Source organism: Nelusetta ayraudi, unplaced genomic scaffold (assembly GCF_046127955.1).
Source record: "Nelusetta ayraudi isolate G7.1 ecotype Tasmania unplaced genomic scaffold, CSIRO-AGI_Nayr_v1 ptg000057l, whole genome shotgun sequence".
NCBI lineage: Eukaryota > Metazoa > Chordata > Actinopteri > Tetraodontiformes > Monacanthidae > Nelusetta > Nelusetta ayraudi.
This window is the reverse complement of record NW_027466107.1, coordinates 3,483,131-3,509,186: the sequence shown is the minus strand read 5'-3', so window position 1 is coordinate 3,509,186 and position 26,056 is coordinate 3,483,131. Positions and strand designations below refer to the sequence as shown.

The window sequence follows — 26,056 nt, the reverse complement described above, 5'->3', positions numbered from 1 at the left end:
GAATTTCATGAAAAGGAAATATTCAAATAAAACACAACAGCTGTAAAAGTATCCAAGAAACAGATGATTAAATTTAAATTTCAAACCACCAAAATGTTTGTTGGCCATGTTTTACCTGGTAGGTCAGCTCCTTCACTCTCCTCTCATATTTGCGGACTCCTTTAACAGCATCAGCCCCACGTCTCTGCTCACCCTCAACCTCAGCCTCAAGCTCACGCACCTTAAATGTTGAAAAGTGATTAAAAATATTAGTTGGTACACAGGGAACAATTGAAATGTTGTTGTTGTTGTTGTTGCTGAGCGCAGGTACAGTTAGAGATGATTTTAACCAGTTTACAGAAATTTGTGTGAGGTTGATACCCTGGACTCCAGTTTCTGGAGCTGCTTCTTGCCGCCCTTCATGGCGAGGTTCTCAGCCTCATCCAGACGGTGCTGCAGGTCCTTGACTGTGACCTCCAGGTTCTTCTTCATCCTCTCCAGGTGAGCACTGGTGTCCTGCTCCTTCTTCAGCTCCTCAGCCATCATGGCAGCCTGAAATGTGAAATAATATTAAATTATAGGGTTTATTTATTTACATTTACTCGGAGAACGAGACGACACCAAAGCATGTATCAGATGTAAACCCACATCAGTGATAGCCTTTTTGGCTTTCTCCTCAGCATTTCTGGCTTCCTGGACAGCATCATCCACTTCACCCTGAACCTGGACAAAGTCAGCTTCCAGCTTCTTCTTGGTGTTCATCAGGCTGGTGTTCTGAGTTTCAATTAAACATAATTTGTTACGATAAGTTTACATTGTTTGTTAAATTCTTGAAATATGTTATTGTAGAAGAGGCTTCGGAGGTAAACCTGAGAGTGAAGCAGTCCAACACGCTCACTGGCATCGACCAGTTCCTGCTCAGCCACTTTGCGTCCTCTCTCTGTCTGCTCGAGAGCAGCTCTCAGCTCCTCAATCTCAGCCAGCATGAGACCATTTCTGCGCTCCACCATGGCAACCTGCTCCTTCATGTCCTCCTGTCCTCTGACGGCATCATCAAGATGCAGTTGGGCATCCTGACACAAAATAATCATGTTAACTTTCTGCTTGTTCTTTCCCCCCAATAACTAAACAAGAAAAAATCCCTAAGGTCTACCTTGAACTGTCCCTGGACGTTCCTCAGTTGTTTCTGGGCCTCAGCAGCCTGTCTGTTGGCATGGCTCAGCTGGATCTCCATCTCATTCAGGTCTCCCTCCATCTTCTTCTTGACTCTCAGTGCATCGTTCCTGCTCCTGACCTCAGAATCCAGGGTGCTCTGCATGGAGTCAATCACCCTCTGGCTGTTCCTCTTGATCTGCTCCATCTCCTCATCTTTCTCTGCCAGCTTCCTGTCAACCTCACCCTTGACCTGGTTGAGCTCAAGCTGGACGCGAAGAATCTTGGACTCCTCATGCTCCAGTGTTCCCTAGATTGAAAAATTAAAGACATAGTGAAACCTATTTTGTGCAAAGCCATATAATAAAAAGCCAATTGGTGGTTGCTTTTTTACTAAAAACTGGTCTCCAACTGTAATCCAGATGTTACCTCAGCCTCCTCCAGTGCAGTCTGAATCTCAGCCTTCTCTGTCTCCACAGTCTTCTTGGCTTTCTCCAGCTCATGGATGCTCTTTCCACTCTCACCAATCTGTTCAGTCAGGTCTGAGATCTCCTCTGTTGAACGAATGCAACAAAAAAGGAACATTGGACCTTGAAGGATCTATCAAAAGAATAGAAGTATGTCTTTTGACATAGAAGTATGTCTAGAAGTATGTCTTTTGACATACTTCTATGACTTTTGACAGAAGTTTACATACGCTGCAGGTTCTTGTTCTCTCTCTTCATGGTCTCCAGATGATCCAGAGCCTCCTCGTAGGAGTTCTTCATCTTGAACAGTTCAGTGCTGAGAGAGCGAGCCTCTTTCTGAGCTCCTTCCAGCTCTGCCTGACCCTCCTCGTACTTCTGCTTCCACTCTGCCAGGACCTAGAAGCGTCGAGGTCAACTAATTAGAAACAATAAAGTTTCCAATGAGTGAACATCATTTTTCTTTTCTGTTACCTTGTCGAAGTTCCTCTGCTTCTTGTCAAGGTTGGCAGCCAGAGAATTAGCTCTCTCCACATCAACCATGAGGTCCTCCACCTCACCCTGCAGCCTCTGCTTGGTCTTCTCCAGGGAGGCACACTTGGAGTTCACAGCCTCAATGGACTCCTCAGCATCCTGCAGACGCTGAGCAAGCTTCTTCCTGTGTTGAAGGCAAACGCGTGTTTAAATCAACTCCAAATGCAAAAAGCGTCCTACTTTGAAAAGTATACCGGTCACATACTTGGACTCCTCCAGTTCCTCAGTGCGCTGGATGGCATCAGTCTCATATTTGGTTCTCCACTGAGCCACCTCACTGTTGGCTTTGGACATTCCTCTCTGGAGCTCAGCCTTGGCCTCCTGCTCCTCCTCAAACTGTTCTCTGAGCAGGTCACAGTCATGGCGGGCCGACTGAACTGCATGGGCCAGGGCGTTCTTAGCCTAAGGAAATATTTTTGAGAGCATGAGACAATTATGAATGAATTATTAATTAATTGACGAAAGCAAATGTACTGTATTGAATTTTCCGCTGCAGTTCAATCACAAAACACTGAAATAAACTAGACAATTTAGTCCAGGTAATGAATGCTCCCATGACTGATGTCAATGAGAAAGATCCATTTGACACAGTTGTTTACTGAAGTAAATTGCCATGAGATGCATCTTTCATAGGATTCAGGTTGTAGCTGACTCAGTAGTTTCACAGTGCAGTGGATAATGTACAGTTAAGCTATGATACCTTCACTTCCTCCTCAATGTGCCTCTTGAGCTCCTCAATCTGCTGAGTATAGGCCTGTTTGCCCCTGGTCAGCTGGGAAATAAGAGCTTCCTTCTCTTCAAGTTGGCGTGAAAATTCACCTGAATTTGGAGTAACATTTGAATCAATGAAATTGGTATGGCTTCTTTTATACCTTAGGTACTAGATACAACTTAGACAGCCCTATGATACAAAGATAAAATGTGATTGTGAATGGAAAATATATGGAAGAGAAAAACAAATACAATGGAACGCACCATTTTCAGTTTGCAGTCTTGCCTTCTGTCCACTCAGGTCATTCAGCTGGCGAACATTCTCATCATTTTTGGACTTCAGTTCACTCAGCTGATCTTCCAGAGTTCTGCACATTTTCTCTAGATTTCCCTGAAAAAAATAGATGTATATAAATATATATACATATATGTATATACAAAAGGTCATATATGTCGTCATATATAAATATAGAGTCATACGAAACACAGTCAACGTGCACTTAAAGATGAAGCCATAATATAATGGTTCTTAGACATAGAACCCACCTTGGCTTTGGCCACAGACTCCATGTTGCTGGAGAGATCATCGATCTCCATCTTGTACTCGCTCTTCTCCTTCTCCAGCTTTTGCTTCACGCGCTGCAGATTGTCGATCTGCTCGCCCAGCTCTGCAACGCTGTCAGCCTGCTTCTTGCGGAGAGCTGCTGCAGTGGCCTCATGCTGCAGGGTGGACTCTTCAAGATCACGACGCAGCTTCTGGAACTCGGCCTCACGCTTCTTGTTCATCTCAATCTGAGCTGCTGTTGCTCCACCAGCTTCCTCCAGCCTCTCGCTGATCTCCTCCAGCTCCCTGGAGAGGTCGGCTCTCTGCTTCTCAACCTTGGCACGAGCAGCCCTCTCAGCCTCAATTTCCTCCTCCAGCTCCTCAATGCGAGCCTGGAGATTGGATGGGAGAAACCATTATGAACTACTCAAAGTTTTGAATTAACTTTTGTTGTTCAGATAAATGTTGACTTTTGACATTACCTGGAGCTCTTTAATCTTCTTCTGAAGCTGAGCACCAAGAGACTGCTCATCCTCAATCTTGCTGAGAAGCTGGCTGATCTCAAAGTCCTTCCTGAAGGTGCAATAGAATAATAAGGGTTATGCTGTTAAAGTCCACAAGTCTTGCATTGAGTGTTAAGTGTGAAATAGTGAAAAAGAGAAACTTTACTTCTTGATCTTCTCGTCAGATTGTTGTTTGTCGTTCTCCAGATCCATTATGGATTCCTGGGCCAGTTTCAGATCTCCCTCAAGCTTTCTCTTGGCTCTCTCAAGGTCCATGCGGAGCTTCTTCTCTTGCTCCAGTGATCCCTCAAGCTGTGTGAAATCAGCAGCAACACATTTGTGTCATGGAACATAATTCAAAAAACCCATCAGTGCTGATACAATATTTTCTTCCTTACATCATCCACTTGCTGCTCCAGCTTTGTCTTGGCCTTGGTCAGAGTGTTGACTTTGTCCTCCTCTGCCTGGAGGTCATCCAGTGTCTGCTGGTGGGCCTCTTGGAGGGCTTTCTTCTCCTTGGTCAGCTTGGCAATGCTCTCATCTTGAGATGCCATCTCCTCTGTCAGGTTTTTCACCTATGACAATGTGAAATGTGTGTTGTTTCAGCCATTCGCTTCAGTGTAGTGTGTTTTGAATGATACTGGCTTGAAATAATTGTAACCTTGTTTTCAGTGGCATGCTTCTCCTTCTCCACTTTGGCCAAGGTGAGCTCCAAATCATCAATGTCCTTCTTCAGCTCAGAGCACTCATCCTCCAGCTTCCTCTTCTTGGCAGTCAGTTCAGCATTGATTTCCTCTTCATCCTCCAGCCTCTCAGTTGTCTCTTTGAGTTTGGCCTCCAACTGAATCTTGCTCTTGATCAGACCCTCACATCTCTCCTCAGCATCAGAGAGGTTTTCACCTTCCTATGTTTGACACCAAAAAGGTAGTGCATTCACCATCTCATATCAGCCATTACCAATTCTCGTTTGTACATCTCCTTTTGCCTCATACTTACTGAAGCCACTTGCAGCTGCAGGTCGTTCTTTTCCTGCAGCAAGGAAACCATCTTTTCCTCCAGTTCTTTTTTCTTTGCCAGGGCAGTAGCCAGGTCTGTTTGCATTTTGCCATAGTTCTCCTTCATTTGAACCAGTTCTTTCTCAGTCTCAGCACTCTTGAGAAGAGGCTTAATTTTGAAGTACAAGTGCATCCATGGCCAATTCTTGACATTCATAAATGAACGGACGTTGTATTGAATTGTGAAGATTGCATCTCTACAAGTAAGGACAGACATACATTTCACAATTTTTTAAAACCATATAGGATTTTGGGAGAAGGGTACAACTAATATAATAATCTCACCTCCTCTCCATCATCTTGACAAACTCCGTCCTCATGAGATATCCTCTGCAGAGAGCCTGAGTCATGGTCACCAACTCAGCCAATTTCTCATCTCTCATCTCCTCCAGGGTACCCAGCAGACCAGCTTTGAAGAACACCTTTGTTATGAAGAAAAGAAAATTGTTAATGAGCTCAATTAAATTAACGTCTGCTTTTATTTATTTTTATAAATGTACCTTTGTGTGTCCAAACTTGTACTGGGTGTGGTCCACATCAATGGAGCCAAGAAGCTTCTCTGAAGCTTTCTTGTTGTCAATAAACTGTCCCTCAGGGATGACGCTGGCATTCAGTACCTTGTATCTGTAAGATAAAGTGAAAAGGTTTGTTATATCCCTCCTCCTAATAATCCTGGCATTAGTTACAAATCAGGCAACTCAAGTTTTAAAGTGATACACACACACCTCTGCTTAAAGTCACCGTAGAGGATTCTGCTGGGGAAGCCCTTTCTGCAAATTCTGATGCCTTCCAGCACACCATTACACCTCAGCTGGTGGATGACCAGGAAGTTCTCCATGAGACCTGAATATTTTAAATGCATTGTATTGAAAATATCTCTACACAACTTCTAACATATTGTGGCAATGACTGTTGCCTTACCTGGCGTCTTTGATTCATTGGGAATCAGGCAGCGCACAAAGTGAGGGTGAGTGCTCCTCAAGTTGGTCATCAGTTTCCCCAAGTTCTCCTGTGGGTAGATGAACATGTCAGAGAAATGAAATCAACATTGTCTGTATATTTGAATATATTATATATACTATACTGTACTTGGTAAATATTAGATAAATATGAAAAAAAATCCATACCCTGAAAAGAGCAGACACAGTCTGGAAGGAACCACCCTTCTTCTTTCCACCCTTCTTGGCTCCGCCAGCTGCCTCAGCTATTCAGAATGCCATATTACACAACATGTAATACATTAACAATAACAACTCTTTGAATGTATAACAAATAAACAAGATGCCTTTGTTAAAAATTATTTCATCTTATTAAAACTTATTTGTAAGAAGAAAAAAAAAAAAAACACCAACAAAAAAAATTGCAAACCTTGGAACAATTTTGTCTTGAGTTCAGGGACCTCTGATTTGATAATGTATTGAGAGGCACGACTTTTTACAGTAACTAGTACATATCAATTCCTTTTTAAAATCTAATCACGCCGTTTCAATTACTCATATTTACATGGGCTCGTTAATTATTATTTTGACAGTTTCAGCGGATTGATCATCTGATCACATGCTCCCCCAATGACACGACACTGTGAGTCAGACCCGTCCTCTCAGTTCAGGTGTGCAGGTTTGAGCTGGCTATCACGGAAATACAAACGTTACTTTTCCCTCGTGGTGAAAAAGGAAAAGAACGTCGCGGTGAACTGTGATCCATGACCAGGAAGGAAAACTTCCTGGTCAAAACTAGCATATATTTTTACATATATATTTTTTAATCTCCCGATGCACCGAGCAAAACAACACGATGCCATTAAGCTAGTTGCCAAAGCTACTGGAGCAGCTAACACCGGTGTCACGTAAGGTACCAGTTTTAGCTAACGCTAACGTTACTTCAGCTTTTGAAATTGTATGTATCTATGTATTTATATATTGACTGATTGATTGAAAACCTTAACACCTACAATAGTACACTTCTTTCATTTGTAAACTGCTAAAGAGTGTCGCCCTTTTAATTTATAACCCCCCCCCAAAAAAAATAAATAAATAAATAAATAAATAAAATAGTGACGATGGCTACACTGAAGGATGAAATTTGAATTTAGTTTTACATTGCCACAGCAACACTAAAATAATACATTGATAACGGTTTTAATTTCAAGAAAGAAAATATTTTTGTGAGCAGTAACTCATAACTAACTTATTAATTTTCAGTAACTTGCGCTAACTAAAATTAATATATGTCCGAATTTTATTTTATTTTAAGATCATAAAGCTCTTTTTGTACCTTCAGTTGAAGCATGTGTAGCATACAGCATGGCCAGCAGCTTGTTAGCAGACTTCTGGTAGAGCTGAACAACTGAGTCGTTCAGTGGGTCCTTGTTCTTGTCCAGCCAGCCAGTGATGTTGTAGTCCACTGTACCAGCATAGTGAACCAGTGCAAAGTGGGCTTCAGCTTTGCCCTTGCCAGGCTTTGGCTTCTCAAAGGCCTTGGTCTTGCCAAGATGCTGATCATGCAGTTTGTTCTTGAAAGAAGTGTCTGTAGCCTTTGGGAACATGCACTCCTCTTCAAGGATGGAGAAGATGCCCATTGGCTGAGAACAATTTAGATTTCATTTAAAAAAAACAACAACTAAAAGTCATGTTTCTAATGTAAAATCTTTCATCTGCCAGTGTGGACACATACCTTCTCAATAAGCTCAATGCAGGCAGCCAAGTCCATACCGAAGTCAATGAACTCCCAATCAATGCCTTCTTTCTTGTACTCCTCTTGCTCCAGGACAAACATGTGGTGGTTGAAAAACTGTTGCAGTTTCTCGTTGGTGAAGTTGATGCAGAGCTGCTCCAAGCTGTTGTACTAAAATTATTAAAACATGTTTATCACCATCAGTTTCTATATTATGATCCTCGTCATTTTCTAGAAGAAGATCAATCCTAAAAGTGTCCGAGAAATATTTGCCAACTCACATCGAAGATCTCAAATCCAGCGATATCCAACACTCCAATGAAGTGGTTTCTGGCCTGCTTTGTGTCCAGCATCTCATTGATACGGATGACCATCCACAAGAACATTTTCTCATAGACGGACTTGCACAGAGCACTGACAGCGTTGTTGACCTAGAAATTACGATTTAATTAAATTATAAATGAATATGGATATTGAAAAAAAAAAAAAATCACAATCATATTTTGATAACAACGTATAGATTTTTAAACAGTATATTTGTTTTACCTGTGGGACGGTTTGACCTTTGGTCACCATCTCATTTCCGACCTTGACTCTTGGGTAGCACAGAGCCTTCAGCATATCAGCTGAGTTCAAGCCCATGAGGTAGGCAATTTTATCAGCCTCTATTTTAGTGGAAAAAGATAAGTAAAATGTGAACTGCATTACAAAGATATCCACTGAAGAAACAGGTACAAATGTAGTTCATGTTTACAGAAGGTTTCTTATGACTGGTTTAAAAAGAAAACTCCTCAACATCTTTGAGAAAAATGTGAAAAACATTTGATGCAAGTAGATCAAATTGTTTTATTGCCTCATTACCCTCATTGCCATCAGGCTCAGCCTGCTCCTCTCGCTGCTTCTGCTTGAATTTCATGTTGCCATGATGTATCACAGCTCCAGTCAGCTTGTAGATGCCAACTTTCTCCTCACCAGTGAAACCCAAGATGTCAATAGCAGTCTGTAATCAAGACACAGCAAAGATGTTTAATTCAGACATTATTTTCTTTAAATAGAAATCAGCAACAGTAACAGTGACCTAACTTACATCAGTTGCAATAAACTCATCCACATCATTGATGCTTTTCACAGTGATTTCACCCTGGCTGATCATTGGAAAGTCATAGGGGTTGGTGCTGATCAGAAGAGCCTCTGGAAGAAAGTGGAAGATGCTTGTAAAATATTGATCTTTTTATTAATTATTATTATTTATGTATTTTTTTTTTTTCTTATCATTTCATGACAGTTTTACCCAGCAGCTCAGGCTTGTGTCCGGTCATCAGCTGATAGAAGATGTGGTAGCTCCTCTCAGCAGACAACTGGAAGGTGACACGGGACTTCTCCAGCAGATCTATTCAAATGGATGATCAATGTGCCATAAAAAAGTGTGCCAGGTGACTATTTTACTCCTCTTATACCCTTCATTAAACCCCCTCCCAAAAAAAGAAAAACTATAATTACAACTTACATGTTTCAATATCAGCTGAGGCCAGCTTGCCACTGGCACCAAAGTGAATTCTGATGAATTTACCCTGGACAACAACCAGAATAAGTCAGTTTGACTCCATGTATAAATTCACAGCAAAGTGTTCAAAACTTGTGTTGAAATGGACACTTACAAAACGAGAGGAGTTGTCATTCCTCACGGTTTTGGCATTTCCATAGGCCTCCAGTAGGGGGTTGGCTGCAATGATCTGATCTTCCAGTGAACCCTACAGAGCGACATTATCATGATGCCTAAATCTATTCACCACCAACAGTGGCAAAAAAGAAACATCAACAAAGTTGTACATAATTCTACCTGTATTTTGCTGCTTGTCTCTACTTTCTTGCCTCCGGCCACTGCAATTGTGGCAAAGTACTGGATGACACGCTTGGTGTTGACAGTCTTTCCAGCACCGGATTCTCCACTGTGTAATGATGTGATCAAGATGACTTTGTTTGAAAAAGTTCCATGCAATTCCTTGATGGTATCACTTTTTCAACAATAACACTTACGTGATAAGGATGGACTGGTTCTCACGATCTGGTAAAAGGGCGAACAAATTTCATAGTCAAATCTGTGACCGAGATTTCACCTTTCTCAATTTATTTCAATAGAGCAGCAACATGAACATTACCTGTGAGCATGAACTGATAGGCATTATCAGAGATGGAGAAGATGTGAGGTGGAGCCTCAATCCTCTTCTTGCCTCTGTATGCCCCCACAACCTGAGAATCGTACACCGGAAGCCACTTGTAGGGGTTCACCACGACGCAGAAGAGACCAGAGTAGGTCTGCAAAATCAAAGACAAAAACATTAATACACATAATGTCTGTGAGACTATAAAGTCACAGAGTAACCACAGTTTAGTAGTGCCTGGAACCTACGTAGATCATCCATGATGCAAAACGCTCTTTGAGGTTATACAGCACAGCTGGCTCATTGAGGTGGGTCATCATGGCCATGTCCTCAATCTTGTCATACTTAGGAGGATTCATGGGATGGATGTCATCCTCCTTCACAGTGACTGTCTACAGAAACACAATTAATGTTGCATGTTGAACTCATGAATTAGATATTACTTGAGTAAGCCATGGATTATCTCTCAAGTTACGAAACATTGTTAATATTCTGTACAAAGTAGTAACCTCATTTTCTTTTTGGGCTTCATTCTTGGCCCTTCACCCACCTTCTTTTCTTGGAGTGTCTCACATGTGGCTTTGCCACCTTCCCTTTTGACAAGTTTAGCCTTGACATACATATCTGCAGTATCAACCACAAAGTAGGCTGACTTGGCATCAAAAGGGGCGGTTTGTGCCTCAATCCTCTCTTTTTCAGGCTTCCGCAGGTAAATGGCTGCGGGGCCATACGCCTCCATCTCTGCGTCTGTACTCATGATTGCGCCTTTAGAGACTGAACATTAGACAGGGTTAGACATGCTGGATTTCATTTCACTTTTTAAAATCTCATTAAAAAAAAAAAAATAGAATTTAAAGAATAAATAAATATGTATACATATATATATGTATATATATATATATATATATATATATATATATATATATATATAATTTAAATTTCATTTACCTTCTCTGCCCCAACAAACGATGTAATTTAGTCAAGAGCCAGGTCTGTTCTTATGATCCTATTAATACAATAAACAAAAACATAAAGTATTAAAAATTAATATATCCATAATGAATGTAAACTTTGAGAGCGAGACACACAAAAATTCACTGTTTTTATCTATCGATTTGTTCAATATATATCAAATGACACTGAATTGCTCATGCAAAAGCTACACAATAGGCAACAGATCAACTCGGATGAAATTCTTACCTGAGTTGGAGGCCTACCACTTATCAACAGAGAGCTCAGCTGCCTGTTTTATAGAGGCTGGACCGTCTTCTTGGTAGGTGTGCCCTGCTCAGTTTGGTCATGCATTCTTGTCATGGTGCCCTTAGTTGTGTGTCATTGACATTAACAATGACTGATGTTGCTTTGTGTGCACATTTGTTATAGAGTATTTTTTCCTGTGCTGAAACCAAAATTTGTCAAAAAACAAAGTAAAAAAAGAAAGAAAGAACAGAAATGTTAACCAAAACAGTTACTCTTCTCAATATTGAAAATATTGATTACATTTTTTTTTTTTTTAAATGCACATTTTAAATTGTAATGTCTGTACAGTATTAGTGTTGGATTAAAAAAAAGAAAAAAAAAAGGAATTCTACTACGGATCAATTATTGATAAATGGAAAACCAAAGTTATGGTTATGTTATGACTTAGCGTTTATGAGAATGAGAATTTGTCCTTGTGGCTTTGGAGAAGAACTGAAATGTCACTGGTGTACAGTTGCAAGACATATACACACGTCACACACTTGGTGGTCCAATATTACAGTGTCATATATCTTATAAAACCACCATCACTGCTTGTCATTTCTGATGGAAACTTCTAAAATAGTTTTTGGTTTCTAAAATCTATGTATGTTTTCTTTCCAAAATTATTATCATTATCATTATTATTATTGTTATGTCATTATATTTGTAATAGAATATATAATATTTCCCAGTTGCTCTAAGGACCCTTGCATCTCACAGAGATCTCAAGTCACTTATATGGCTACTACTACACATTCATCGAGTGTAATTTGATTTAAGATCTGTATAATTGCTAACAAATATTTCCTTGGACTATGTCGTGGTGGATACAGGCCATAGTTTTGGAGAAGCACATAAATGTCACTGGTATACAGTTGCAGTGCACCAGCACATCTCAGATGTCTGAAATAAAAAGGAGGCTGAGCGCCATTCCATAAAAGCTGAGAAGGGATTACATATCGCCTTGGAATGAAATGGATGAACAGTTGCTATCTAGACTAGGATAAGACCCAAAATAAGTCCTCTGCCAATAAACAAGATGCTGGAGATTCCAAAACTTTAATAGTACCATGAATGAAAAGATCATCATGGTTTAGTAGATATAAAATGGAACGAGATTGAAAGCAGCTTAGCAATAATTTTCAAACAACCTCCATGTATTCTTTAAACTTGCCCTCTGAATCTTGTTTCTTGACTTAACCTCTCTTCTTCAAAAAGGAGGTGACCTTATTGAATGCCACACATGTGGTCTCAATAGGTAGCTGTTATTCAAGAAAGGTCATAGGTCTTTTGTTTTAATTTTTTCAACAAACCTTAATAGCAAAGTGTCAAATGTGATATTTAACTGAAGTTGGAGGTCATACACAGACATGTTCATAGTGTGACACTTTGAAGGCTGCACACACTGAGGATACACTCCACATTAGTGTTGCGTCTCTTTTTTCGGTGACAAAATGCACCAGCTGAGTTAACTTGTAATTAATATTCTATCATATTCAAATTCATTGGTTAATTAAAAGTAGACATGTTATTTTTCCCTGTGGGGAAGAGCATTTGTGAGCAAATTACTTGTTGTGTTATAAGTAAATTGGAGAGTACTGGGAGAGCACTCTTTCATTAATAAGAGAAATCAGCATCACCAACTCAGGCCATTGCTGTATTCTGCAACATTGTAATGACGTACAACATTTTTCTGCAAACCACACTTAACATTATATAACCTTCGCAGGGCTTTGTGCAAAATTGGTCGATTTATTTATGAGAGCGGCCTGAAAAGAGTACATAATAATATTGTTTTTCTCAGTGGAACTCATGTATTGCAAATCAATCTGTCGAAGCTGCCTCCTTTGTTTGTCCTTGAGACTCGTGCACACACTTGGGCTTCTGAACTTAGCCCTTGACTAAAATAAAACATACCAAATACGTTGTGTGAGGAGGAGCATGAGAGGCTTTAAAAGAGTGTCTGCCTCCATAACTTGGTTTTAGTATTGACAGCGTGCCAGAGGGTGTTGGTTAGGGTCTTCATTTAGAACAAAAAGAACAGGGCATACTGAAGATTGTGCCATACTTTGAAGAAGTTGTAAAGGTTATTTAACTAGAAGTCAACATTTTGCCATTAAAAGACAGATCACCGTTAAGTATATAAATTATGCCCTGCACTACAATGAATAATTCAACTTGTTTGTGACAAAAAAAGCACCCCAGACTAGAGTAAGTCTTAGAAAGTGGATGGTGTCAAACAGCTGAGTTTTGCCCATGCCCTCCCCCACTCTCCCAAGTTTAAGCACATTGCTCTTGCATGCGGAACTTTTTTTTCACAAGTCACAAACAGCTGTGCCCACGAGGACAAGGTGACCTTGTCTTCCAAAACAAAAGGATATTGTCTTTAAATCAAATGGTTCAGTTGCCACTCCTAAAAATATCTTTGTACTCAAATGGACTGCGACTTAGTATCTCTGTCATCATAAATAGAATCAGTGCCACGGTCCAACAACACCTGCGCCTCTCATTTCCTGTGCAGACTATGAGGCTTTAGTTGCAAGGCAGGAGAACCTTGAACTTCTTTGATTTTGTGTTTATTTGTTGTTACGTATAGACACAATGTGCACTATCGCCACCCCTCTCTTCAACAATGTACTGTTGAAAGAATTTTGTTTCAAAGAGTTTGCTACTCAATTATGTTTTTCAATTTGCACATAAATCTGACAGACTTCACTGTTTGCATTACTGCCACCATCTGATCTGACTGTCATAATGATGAGCCTGCTATTTGTTGATATAAACCTCTCAACACTGTGTGAGTCAGATGGACCCACTGGAAAGAAGCACCGGGTATTGTTGCCAGTATTCACAATACTGTAATGACAGTTACCCTTGTAGCCAAGTGGAGCAGCGGAAACTATCGCCTGCAAGTAGCTGCTGGACAGGCCTTGAATTCCTGTAGCGTTTGAGAGCTTATTTAAAAACCAATTGTCATTCCATGACAGTGAAAGCCGCGTTGTTACAAGTTCCACTGACTCCCTGTTAAGTACTACCATAATATCAACTTGTCAGTGAATTCATTCTTAGACTCTTTTCAGTATGTTGCCTGTGCCGGATATACAGGGCCAGTGCCAATATAAGCGTATGATGATGATTATTATTATTATGACTGTTTTCTATGCGTACACAGTAGCTTTTCGTTTGTTTCGTTATTTTATTAATATTATAATAAGAGAGAGTGCAAATGAAGAGGAAGAACAGCGTGGTTTTCAGGCATTTAACTGTGTAAAAGTGGACTTTACATTACCAAATCTTTGTTCAAGGTGTGTTCAGTTGTTTGTTCATAAGGTAAATGTTAAAACCTCCACTTCAGGACCTCAGCCTTCCATGAAGTTGTACTTAATGTCAAAACATATGAACTTTTATCTGACATGTAGTTTTTGACTCTATTCCTTTCATGATTTAATGCATGTACTTTTACAATACAATCTATTAGTATTGCTAGACTTTTTCAGATGTATTTAGATTCTGTAAGAATGGGACAAGAAAGAAAAAACACATGTAAACTTGATAAATGATCTTATTTATTGAAGATTTGAAGAAGAAATTCCATAGAGACTCATATTGTATGAATCTTGTAGAAATCCTTGATCGGAATCAGATTTTACTCAGCAGCGTCACTCTAAAAGAAAGGGAAAAACAAGGCTCGTTGTATGCAGGATTTTGTAGTAATATTATAGGGAACACAATAACTATTGATATGTTATGACATTTTGCTTTTACAGGCATAACTAGGCTACACTAAACCCTGAGGTTCTGAAAGGTTGATTTGGATGAATCTCACAGCAGAATGTTGAAATAAAAAGGGTACCTTTCCAGAGTCACGGCTCTTGGCCCTCAGCTTGTTGACCTGGGACTCAGCGATGTCAGCGCGCTCCTGGGCTTCTTCCATCTCGTGTTGAACCTTTCTGAACTTAGACATGTGAGTGTTGGCCTGCTCCTCCTGTGTGAGTGTTGGGAAATTAAATTAGCAGATGAATAATATAGGCAATTATTACTTTTAATAAATGTAGGGTCACTGAATTTTTGTTGACTTACAGCTTCCTCAGCCTGTCTCTTGTAAGACTTGACTTTGAGCTGCAGTTTGTCCACCAGATCCTGAAGCCTGGTCACATTCTTCTTGTCCTCCTCAGTCTGCACATATTTGCATTTGTAATTTAAAGAAAATGGGATTTTTAAGTGCTGTTACAGGAAGATTAAAGATAACCTACCTGGTAGGTCAGCTCCTTCACTCTCCTCTCATATTTGCGGACTCCTTTAATAGCATCAGCTCCACGTCTCTGCTCAGCATCAACCTCAGTCTCCAGCTCACGCACCTGAGTTGGACAAAGCCGTTTAATATTTTAGATACTGAAGTCTAGTGTCTTCTTTAATCACAGATTTATATTATTTGATGTTGATACCCTGGACTCCAGTTTCTGGAGCTGCTTCTTGCCGCCCTTCATGGCGAGGTTCTCAGCCTCATCCAGACGGTGCTGCAGGTCCTTGACTGTGACCTCCAGGTTCTTCTTCATCCTCTCCAGGTGAGCACTGGTGTCCTGCTCCTTCTTCAGCTCCTCAGCCATCATGGCAGCCTGGCATGAATGAGTTTGGTTTCTGGTTAATGTTTCAATGCCAGTGAATTGCAGATGTTGGTCAGGTAAGTTTTCGAAATTTCTGAGCTAAGGATGCAAACCCACATCAGTGATAGCCTTCTTGGCTTTCTCCTCAGCATTTCTGGCTTCCTGGATAGCATCATCCACTTCACCCTGAACCTGGACAAGGTCAGATTCCTGCTTCTTCTTGGTGTTCATCAGGCTGGTGTTCTGAGTTTCGAACAAACCGCAATTTGATCAGATGATTTATATCATTTGTTGTGTTCATTGGTCAATTTGTTTTTATGCGAACCTGAGAGTGAAGCAGTCCAACACGCTCACTGGCATCGACCAATTCCTGCTCAGCCACTTTGCGTCCTCTCTCTGTCTGATCCAGAGCAGCTCTCAGCTCCTCAATCTCAGCCAGCATGAGGCCATTTCTGCGCTCCACCATGGCAACCTGCTCCTTCATGTCCTCCTGTCCTCTGATGGCATCATCAAGATGCAGTTGGGCATCCTGTCGAAAAATGGTAATCGTAACTTCCTGCTGATTTCTCCCACCCAATATCTAAACAAAGATAATGCTTAAAGGTCTACCTTGAACTGTCCCTGGACGTTCCTCAGTTGTTTCTGGGCCTCAGCAGCCTGTCTGTTGGAATGGCTCAGCTGGATCTCCATCTCATTCAGGTCTCCCTCCATCTTCTTCTTGACTCTCAGTGCATCGTTCCTGCTCCTGACCTCAGAATCCAGGGTGCTCTGCATGGAGTCAATCACCCTCTGGCTGTTCCTCTTGATCTGCTCCATCTCCTCATCTTTCTCTGCCAGCTTCCTGTCAACCTCACCCTTGACCTGGTTGAGCTCAAGCTGGACGCGAAGAATCTTGGACTCCTCATGCTCCAGTGTTCCCTAGATTGAAAAATTAAAGACATAGTGAAACCTATTTTGTGCAAAGCCATATAATAAAAAGCCAATTGGTGGTTGCTTTTTTACTAAATACTGGTCTCCAACTGTAATCCAGATGTTACCTCGGCCTCCTCCAGTGCAGACTGAATCTCAGCCTTCTCTGTCTCCACAGTCTTCTTGGATTTCTCCAGCTCGTGGATGCTCTTTCCAGTCTCACCAATCTGTTCAGTCAGGTCTGAGATCTCCTCTATAAATGAACCAGGTTAATATACAATTAGAACAGCATTTTCTTAAAATCCTATCTGCAGAAGATTGTGTCTTGGTTTAGCTGAAACAACACACTAAGTAGACCGTTTAGATTAATTGGATGGTGTAATAGCTGAAAGTGAAGAGAGGTAGACATACGCTGCAAGTTCTTGTTCTCTCTCTTGATGGTCTCCAGATGATCCAGTGCCTCCTCGTAGGAATTCTTCATCTTGAACAGTTCAGTGCCGAGAGAGCGAGCCTCTTTCTGAGCTCCTTCCAGCTCTGCCTGACCCTCCTCGAACTTCTGCTTCCACTCTGCCAGGACCTAAATGAATGAGCATAATGGAAAAACAAGATAAACTTTGTTTTGTTTGTCAGGCAATTTAGGATCTATTTTATTTATTGAAGGTTTCTTGTTACCTTGTCAAAGTTCCTCTGCTTCTTGTCAAGGTTGGCAGCCAGAGAATTAGCTCTCTCCACATCAACCATGAGGTCCTCCACCTCACCCTGCAGCCTCTGCTTGGTCTTCTCCAGGGAGGCACACTTGGAGTTCACAGCCTCAATGGACTCCTCAGCATCCTGCAGACGCTGAGCAAGCTTCTTCCTGTTGTCATGAGTCAATGGAGGATTTTTGATTATCAGCATTAATTGCATGACAATTATTTAGTTATCAGTTAGGACACATCAAACGTGTTGGAGGAATTGTAAAAATTCTGATTTACTTGGACTCCTCCAGCTCCTCAGTGCGCTGGATGGCATCAGTCTCATATTTTGTTCTCCACTGAGCCACCTCACTGTTGGCCTTGGACATTCCTCTCTGGAGCTCACCCTTGGCCTCCTGCTCCTCCTCAAACTGCTCTCTGAGCAGGTCACAGTCATGGCGGGCTGACTGAACTGCATGGGCCAGGGCGTTCTTCGCCTGTTGAGCACACAATTCATTGTCAGCCACATGGTTTAATTCACTTGTTAGTTTTGAAACTAAACTGAATCATACTTTCATACCTTGACTTCCTCCTCAACGTGCCTCTTCAACTCCTCAATTTGCTGGGTGAAGGCCTGTTTGCCTCTGGTCAGCTGAGAAACAAGAGCTTCCTTCTCCTCAAGCTGGCGTGAGAACTCACCTGTATCACAGAAACACAGTCATGTCTTATTTCATATAAGAGGGTTCCCCTTTATTCTATATATTTTTGAAAATAGAGGTGACTCACCATTCTCTGTCTGGAGTCTGGCCTTCTGACCATTGATGTCATTCAGTTGGCGAACATTCTCATCATTTTTGGATTTGAGTTCGCTCAGCTGATCCTCAAGAGTTCTGCACATTTTCTCCAGGTTGCCCTAAAGAACATTATGAGGATTTTTTTTTTTGTCATATTTGGAAGTACATTTTCACATTTGTGAGCTCACCACCCAGTCCAAAAACATACCTTAGATTTGGCCACATTCTCCATGTTACTGGAAAGATCATCGATCTCCATCTTGTACTCGCTCTTCTCCTTCTCCAGCTTTTGCTTCACGCGCTGCAGGTTGTCGATCTGCTCACCCAGCTCTGCAACGCTGTCAGCCTGCTTCTTGCGAAGGGCTGATGCAGTGGCCTCATGCTGCAGGGTGGACTCTTCAAGATCACGACGCAGCTTCTGGAACTCGGCCTCACGCTTCTTGTTCATCTCAATCTGAGCTGCTGTTGCTCCACCAGCTTCCTCCAGTCTCTCGCTGATCTCCTCCAGCTCCCTGGAGAGGTCGGCTCTCTGCTTCTCAACCTTGGCACGAGCAGCCCTCTCAGCCTCAATTTCCTCCTCCAGCTCTTCGATGCGAGCCTGGAGATTGGATGGGAGAAACCATTATGAACTTCAGGAAGTTTTGAATTAACTTTTGTTGTTCAGATAAATGTTGACTTTTGACATTACCTGGAGCTCTTTAATCTTCTTCTGAAGCTGAGCACCAAGAGACTGCTCATCCTCAATCTTGCTGAGAAGCTGGCTGATCTCAAAGTCCTTCCTGAAGGTGCAATAGAATAATAAGGGTTATGCTGTTAAAGTCCACAAGTCTTGCATTGAGTGTTAAGTGTGAAATAGTGAAAAAGAGAAACTTTACTTCTTGATCTTCTCGTCAGATTGTTGTTTGTCGTTCTCCAGATCCATTATGGATTCCTGGGCCAGTTTCAGATCTCCCTCAAGCTTTCTCTTGGCTCTCTCAAGGTCCATGCGGAGCTTCTTCTCTTGCTCCAGTGATCCCTCAAGCTGTGTGAAATCAGCAGCAATACATTTGTGTCATGGAACTTAATTCAAAAACCCCCATCAGTGCTGATACAATATTTTCTTCCTTACATCATCCACTTGCTGCTCCAGCTTTGTCTTGGCCTTGGTCAGAGTGTTGACTTTGTCCTCCTCTGCCTGGAGGTCATCCAGTGTCTGCTGGTGGGCCTCTTGGAGGGCTTTCTTCTCCTTGGTCAGCTTGGCAATGCTCTCATCTTGAGATGCCATCTCCTCTGTCAGGTTTTTCACCTATGACAATGTGAAATGTGTGTTGTTTCAGCCATTCTCTTCAGTATAGTGTGTTATGAATGACACTGGCTTGAAATAATTGTAACCTTGTTTTCAGTGGCATGCTTCTCCTTCTCCACTTTGGCCAAGGTGAGCTCCAAATCATCAATGTCCTTCTTCAGCTCAGAGCACTCATCCTCCAGCTTCCTCTTCTTGGCAGTCAGTTCAGCATTGATTTCCTCTTCATCCTCCAGCCTCTCAGATGTCTCTTTGAGTTTGGCCTCCATCTGAATCTTGTTCTTGATCAGACCCTCACATCTCTCCTCAGCATCAGAGAGGTTGTCGACTTCCTAATTTCCATGCAAAATATTCAAAAATTACCTTTCTGTCTTTGACTGGAATAATATTTTCATTTCATTCTTTTATTCTGTTGGACGTTACTGCAAGTTGTAAATTGTCTGTGAGAAGTCTATTATTATCTACTTACTGAGGCCACTTGCAGCTGCAAGTCATTCTTTTCCTGCAGCAAGGACACCATCTTCTCCTCAAGCTCCTTTTTCTTGGCCAGGGCAGTAGCCAGGTCTGATTGCATCTTCTCATAGTTATCCTTCATCTGCTGCAGCTCCTTCTCAGTCTCAGCACTCTTCAGAAGAGGCTTGATCTTGAAGTACAGTTTCAGCCAAGGCCAGTTCTTGACATTCATGAATGAGCGGATGTTGTACTGGATGCTAAAGATAGCTTCCCTGAAAAGAAATACATGGAACCACCACTTCTGTACAAGGATTTTCTGGATGTCCAAAGATTATAGATCATTATAAATGCATTTCAGATAAGTTAGTGTATAAATATTGTACCTCCTTGCCATCATTTTGACAAACTCCTTTCTCATGACATATCCCCTTGCAAGAGCCTGAGTCATGGTCACCAGCTCAGCCAGTTTCTCATCTCTCATCTCCTCCAGGGTACCCAGCAGACCAGCTTTGAAGAACACCTGTCAGTTCAGGCAACATCCAGTTAAAAAGACATTCTGAACAATGAACAACTTGACTCTTGACTTGAAGGTACAAGCGTGTACCTTTGTGTGTCCAAACTTGTACTGGGTGTGGTCCACATCAATGGAGCCAAGAAGCTTCTCTGAAGCTTTCTTGTTGTCAATAAACTGTCCCTCAGGGATGACGCTGGCATTCAATACTTTGTATCTGTAAGATAAAGTGAAAAGGTTTGTTTAGTTTCCCCTATTTCTTATTCTCACATTAGTTACAAATCAGACAACTCAAGTTCTAAAGTGATACACACCTCTGCTTAAAGTCAGCATAGAGGATTCTGCTGGGGAAGCCCTTTCTGCAAATTCTGATGCCTTCCAGCACACCGTTACACCTCAGCTGGTGGATGACCAAGTGGTTCTCCATGAGACCTGAATATTGTATACACATTGTATTGAAAATATCTTTCCATGGCTTTTAACACATTGTAGTGATGACTGTTTCATGATTGTCTTACCTGGGGTCTTTGATTCATTGGGAATCAGGCAGCGCACAAAGTGAGGATGAGTGCTCCTCAAGTTGGTCATCAGTTTACCCAAGTTCTCCTGTGGGTGGGAGAACATGTCAGAGTGATGTCTTGTAAATTAATCTGGTTTGTCCACTTAAGTGTACTCCTTGAATCTAAACAATAGGGCTGAAATTATAGCATTCATACCCTGAACAGAGCGGACACAGTCTGGAAGGAACCACCCTTCTTCTTTCCACCCTTCTTGCCGCCTGCAGCTGCCTCTATTGAAAATACCATATTATACAAAAATTAATACATATTACAAAATAACACTCTAACTCTTTTAATGTTTTGAGAATTAAGTATCTTAAGATATTTTGTGCAACTCTGTCACATGACCCAATTAAAACTCATATGTCCATTTTAGAAATACATTTAAAACAATTTGCATTTGTACATTTTAGTATTGGATTCAAAATAATTTGCATTTTTGCAGTCCAGTATGTAAATAGCATCAGTCAGTGTTTTCCTTATACGAGCTCCTCACCGTCAGCTGCACCATGTGCAGCATACAGCAGGGACAGCAGTTTGTTACTAGACTTCTGGTAGAGCTGAACAACTGAGTCATTCAGTGGGTCCTTGTTCTTGTCCAGCCAGCCACTGATGTTGTAGTCCACTGTACCAGCATAATGAACCAGGGAGAAGTGGGCTTCAGCTTTGCCCTTGCCAGGCTTTGGCTTCTCAAAGGCCTTGGTCTTGCCAAGATGCTGATCATGCAGCTTGTTCTTGAAGGTTGTGTCAGAGGCCTTGGGGAACATGCACTCCTCTTCAAGGATGGAGAAGATGCCCATTGGCTGAGAACAATTTCAATTTAGTCAAGTTTCAGTCAACATATCATCAAGACAAGGATCCAACGATTTTGGATCTGAAAATATTGCACCTATCAGCATGGACACCTACCTTCTCAATAAGCTCAATGCAGGCAGCCAAGTCCATACCGAAGTCAATGAACTCCCAGTGAATGCCTTCTTTCTTGTACTCCTCTTGCTCCAGGACAAACATGTGGTGGTTGAAAAACTGTTGCAGTTTCTCGTTGGTGAAGTTGATGCAGAGCTGCTCCAAGCTGTTGAACTGTAATTATAAGAAAATATTTATTGTCGTTCACTTTTCATTGGAGGATTAATCCTGAAAGTCTTTGAGAAATATGAGACAGCTCACATCGAAGATCTCAAATCCAGCGATATCCAACACTCCAATGAAGTAGTTTCTGGCCTGCTTTGTGTCCAGCATCTCATTGATACGGATGACCATCCACAAAAACATTTTCTCATAGATGGACTTGCACAGAGCGCTGACCGCGTTGTTGACCTAGACGTTTTAATGAAGGAGTTTCAAATCAATTTGTTTCAGCAAAATGAAATGAAAACTCTCTCTTTTATTTTTCTACCGTCTTACCTGTGGGACGGTTTGACCTTTGGTCACCATCTCGTTTCCGACCTTGACTCTTGGGTAGCACAGAGCTTTCAGCATGTCAGCTGAGTTCAGACCCAATAGGTAGGCGATTTTATCAGCCACTAATCGAAAGAATCATAAACAAAACATGAAATTATTGAGGATAAAATGCATCCACACATCCTGCTTTTTAGTTTAAAAAAAGCAGGATGTTCAAATACATGGCACCAATGTATTATTTTGTCCTCACCCTCATTGCCATCAGGCTCAGCCTGCTCCTCACGCTGCTTCTGCTTGAATTTCATGCTGCCATGATGTATCACAGCTCCAGTCAGCTTATAGATGCTAATTTTCTCCTCACCATTGAAACCCAAGATGTCAATAGCAGTCTGCAGAGAGAATTATACATTGTCAACACGAAACATCTTTTGACATTTCCTGTTCATGTTAAACAGTAAATTATCGTCTCACATCAGTTGCAATGAACTCCTCCACATCGTCAATGCTCTTGACAGTGATTTCACCCTGGCTGATCATTGGATAGTCATAGGGGTTGGTGGTGATCAGAAGAGCCTCTGCAAAACCAAAATGACTGTTATCATTAAGTCTTCAGTTACTACAATAACTACATCTCCTTCTACATATGATATTACTGACAATAACCAATTTTTAGTTTTAGTATTCATTTCACCTACCCAGCAGCTCAGGCTTGTGCCCAGTCATCAGCTGGTAGAAGATGTGGTAGCTCCTCTCAGCAGACAGCTGGAAGGTGACACGGGACTTCTCCAGCAGATCTGAGAGGAAGATGTATAACTGAAAACTGCACTATTTTTAACTAAATGTTTGGCAAAACTCAGATGCACTGAGTCATGGCTTAGCTCAATTTACATGTTTCAATATCTGCTGAGGACAGCTTGCCACTGGTGCCAAAGTGGATCCTGATGAATTTACCCTGCACAGTCACAATTAATATTATTATTATTCATGCACTCATCCAAATATCTTTTCAGCCTTCTACAATTATATTGGTACTTACAAAACGGGAAGAGTTGTCATTTCTCACAGTCTTGGCATTACCATAGGCCTCCAGCAGAGGGTTAGCTGCAACAATCTGGTCCTCAAGAGAGCCCTGTGACAGAATTTAAGAGAAAATCTTCAATACAGTTCTATCTTCTTACAACATCTTTTACTTTAATCAACCATACCTGTATCTTGCCAGCTGTTGCCTCAGCCTTCTTAGATCCAATAGCTGCAATTGTTGCAAAGTACTGGATGACACGCTTGGTGTTGACAGTCTTTCCTGCACCAGATTCTCCGCTGGAGAAGATGAAACAGTTTATCAGAATTCCCTTTGTTGTCATAAAGCATAGAAAGCTTTACCTTAAATTAATTTTATACTTACGTAATCAAGATTGACTGGTTGTCACGATCTGAGTGGGGGGGGGAACACACACATCACATGAATTTCTTTGCTGATTTCAATTATAAAAATGTGTCATGATCAGTTTCAAATTTTTCCATTGAAGACCCAATAGCTTTGATCTTACCAGTGAGCATGAACTGATAGGCATTGTCAGAGATGGAGAAGATGTGGGGTGGGGCCTCAATCCTCTTCTTGCCTCTGTATGCTGCTACGCACGTAGCATCGTACACAGGAAGCCACTTGTAGGGGTTCACGACGACGCAGAACAAGCCAGAGTAGGTCTGGAACAATTGATCTTAGGTTACCATCTTTTTGCATATCGCTGTTAATTATTCAGGTCTTATAGATAAGGAAAATTAGACTTACGTAGAGCATCCATGATGCATAACGCTCTTTGAGGTTAAACAACACAGAGGGCTCGTTCAGATGGGTCATCATGGCCATGTCCTCCATCTTGTCAAACTTTGGAGGGTTCCTGGGATGGATGTCATCCTCTTTTACAGTGACTGTCTGTATTGAAAATGGAAACGTTGAATGTTAGAGACAGAATAAAGAGAGATTTTAATTTACACACACACACACACACACACACACACAGTTGAGGCCTAACTAGTTTCTGCTGTGCTGTACTCTGTAATCCACATACCTTTCCTCCGTCTGTTTCAACCGTGGCCTTGCCACCTTCTTTCTTGATGAGTTTACCCTTCACATACATCTCATCTGGGTCAATCACAAAGAAGGCGGACTTGGCATCGAATGGAGCAGTCTGGGCCTCAATCCTCTCCTTCTCAGACTTCCGGAGGAAGATGGCGGCCGCGCCATACTGCTCCATCTCCGCGTCTGTGCTCATGGTGGCGGCTTAGTGGAGTCTGATAATTTGAAAGTTTTAAACACAAATTATAATTTCCGCACAGAACCTGCACTTAGCTCCTCCTTAACAGTTGATTACTTATGAAGGGTTGTTTACCTCCCCAGATGTAAAAAGAAATTTTTAGATGCCCTGTTGAAAGAAAACAAACTATATTCAGACAAAATTAGCACCACCTAAAGTAAAAGTATATATAATTGCCACATAGAATTTTCCACAAATTACTCTAAGTTCTGTTATGTAAAATCTAAAAGTGTCTAATGCTCTGGAAACTATTTGCAAACATTGCTAATCCATGTTTTCTCTTGTAGCACTTGATCACTTTCTTATAACAGCTTAAATGTCAGGATGCAATCAGAAAACCACCAGCTAATCAACATTTAGCTATTTGTAGTATTAATAGTCATTTGTTTTTAAGTGACTTTATCAAACTTAAAACATGTATATATATACTTATTTTTCTGATTTGCCAAATCAGGCTTATGATACATAAACAGTGAAACAGTGCTGTCTGAAAAGCTGCACTCACCTGCCCTTCTTGCCAATCAGTTGGGCTGGATGTCAGGAGCTGCTGCTTATATATACAACCAGTCTGCCTCCTCAGCATAAGTGGTCCACTGAGTTTGGTCAGGAATGCATTCACACTTTGATGGTTGTCAGTCACACAGTCTGTTGATGAACATTCTTCAGCACTCATTAATTTCTGTGAAAGGACAATTATTATTTGGAAGCTTATGGATTTGAAATAAATATTTAATATACATTTTAAATAATAATTTTGAAGCACATTTAGCCTAAAGTAAGAAATATTGAATACAAATGCTTTGCATGCTTAGAAAATGTATTGAGCTTGTTCAGGATACTTAGTCACATATAAAAAGTACAGTGTTAAGTTTATTGTTTAATCATAAAATAAAGTTCTATGTGCTTTGCCTCATTTGATAATTCAGTGTCAACATGACACAAGACATGACATAAAGCTGATGATAATGATTATCAGTTTCTGAAAATTAATGACGCACTGGCACTAGGAAAATTATTGTGATCATAACTTATAGAAAATTGCTTTTAAGTGCTGAGTATGACATTACATCTCTACATGACATCCACTCAAGTGTTCTTTATTGTCTTTGGTGTCATAATAATTTATTTCCCAAAACTTTAATAGGAATAATTCAGTTTATGGTCGTCATATGGTCGGCATTTGTGTCCTTTTAATTTTGATATCACAGCCTGTAATGAGTTTTAAGTTTGTTGAATGCCGGGTGTAAGGTTACTGGACATATAAAATACAGGCTAATGGTCTCTCCATAAATGCTGAACTGGTATTATATGTCCACTTGGAAGGGATATCGGAAGGATTGCCAGCACACATCATTCAACATCAAAAATATATTCCAATCCCAACTACCATTAACATTTTCAGTGATAAATTGAGTGGGCCAGATTTGAGTTAGATGTTTGAGATACTGACTAAATACTTGACTGACAGATAATTTAATTAGAATAAAGTCCGGGATAATTTTCAGGAGCAACTGCCATCTCCAAGTTGCAGACA

At 41.0% G+C, this 26,056-nt stretch overlaps 2 protein-coding genes across 2 annotated transcripts; both read right to left on the bottom strand.

Annotated features, from left to right (window-relative positions):
* Positions 1 to 441: 441 nt before the first annotated feature.
* LOC142896691 (myosin heavy chain, fast skeletal muscle-like) lies at positions 442 to 10,785 on the bottom strand. The gene is given in 37 exon segments (XM_076038535.1): positions 442 to 531; positions 628 to 674; positions 676 to 753; positions 849 to 1,052; positions 1,133 to 1,441; positions 1,561 to 1,685; positions 1,829 to 1,994; positions 2,070 to 2,253; positions 2,335 to 2,531; positions 2,830 to 2,948; positions 3,105 to 3,231; positions 3,387 to 3,776; positions 3,867 to 3,957; positions 4,054 to 4,199; positions 4,286 to 4,462; positions 4,549 to 4,791; positions 4,884 to 5,139; positions 5,228 to 5,364; positions 5,443 to 5,566; positions 5,668 to 5,785; positions 5,864 to 5,951; positions 6,070 to 6,146; positions 7,217 to 7,523; positions 7,616 to 7,786; positions 7,897 to 8,046; positions 8,162 to 8,280; positions 8,477 to 8,615; positions 8,703 to 8,806; positions 8,907 to 9,005; positions 9,123 to 9,186; positions 9,274 to 9,366; positions 9,456 to 9,564; positions 9,653 to 9,680; positions 9,775 to 9,931; positions 10,026 to 10,169; positions 10,328 to 10,551; positions 10,726 to 10,785. Coding segments are annotated over 36 exon segments (5,304 nt in total). The 5' UTR covers positions 10,535 to 10,551; positions 10,726 to 10,785; the 3' UTR covers positions 442 to 521.
* A 3,778-nt stretch (positions 10,786 to 14,563) lies between these two features.
* LOC142896693 (myosin heavy chain, fast skeletal muscle-like) lies at positions 14,564 to 24,636 on the bottom strand. Its single transcript, XM_076038537.1, has 40 exons — positions 24,598 to 24,636; positions 24,277 to 24,499; positions 23,997 to 24,140; positions 23,755 to 23,911; positions 23,610 to 23,637; positions 23,413 to 23,524; positions 23,244 to 23,336; positions 23,096 to 23,159; positions 22,903 to 23,001; positions 22,679 to 22,782; positions 22,458 to 22,596; positions 22,211 to 22,329; positions 21,974 to 22,123; positions 21,716 to 21,886; positions 21,303 to 21,609; positions 20,963 to 21,036; positions 20,765 to 20,852; positions 20,561 to 20,678; positions 20,340 to 20,463; positions 20,119 to 20,255; positions 19,752 to 20,007; positions 19,372 to 19,614; positions 19,109 to 19,285; positions 18,876 to 19,021; positions 18,689 to 18,779; positions 18,209 to 18,598; positions 17,993 to 18,119; positions 17,787 to 17,905; positions 17,507 to 17,703; positions 17,205 to 17,388; positions 16,944 to 17,109; positions 16,661 to 16,785; positions 16,233 to 16,541; positions 15,949 to 16,152; positions 15,741 to 15,866; positions 15,465 to 15,635; positions 15,273 to 15,377; positions 15,100 to 15,195; positions 14,873 to 15,004; positions 14,564 to 14,683 (listed from the first exon to the last, which is right to left on the bottom strand). The coding sequence occupies exons 2-40, from the start codon at positions 24,478 to 24,480 to the stop codon at positions 14,666 to 14,668; spliced, it is 5,814 nt and encodes a 1,937-aa protein (XP_075894652.1). The 5' UTR covers positions 24,481 to 24,499; positions 24,598 to 24,636; the 3' UTR covers positions 14,564 to 14,665.
* Between the last annotated feature and the right edge of the window lie 1,420 nt (positions 24,637 to 26,056).

Bases quoted from the DNA above. Each gene is read 5' to 3' on its own strand.
- LOC142896693 (XM_076038537.1), bottom strand. From the start codon at position 24,480: ATGAGCACAGACGCGGAGATGGAGCAGTATGGCGCGGCCGCCATCTTC. The intron at 23,160-23,243 runs GTAAGTACCAAT...GTGACTGTGCAG, and splicing joins ATGACAACTCTTCCCGTTTT to GGTAAATTCATCAGGATCCA. The intron at 20,853-20,962 runs GTATGAATGCTA...TCCCACCCACAG, and splicing joins CTGTGTCCGCTCTGTTCAGG to GAGAACTTGGGTAAACTGAT.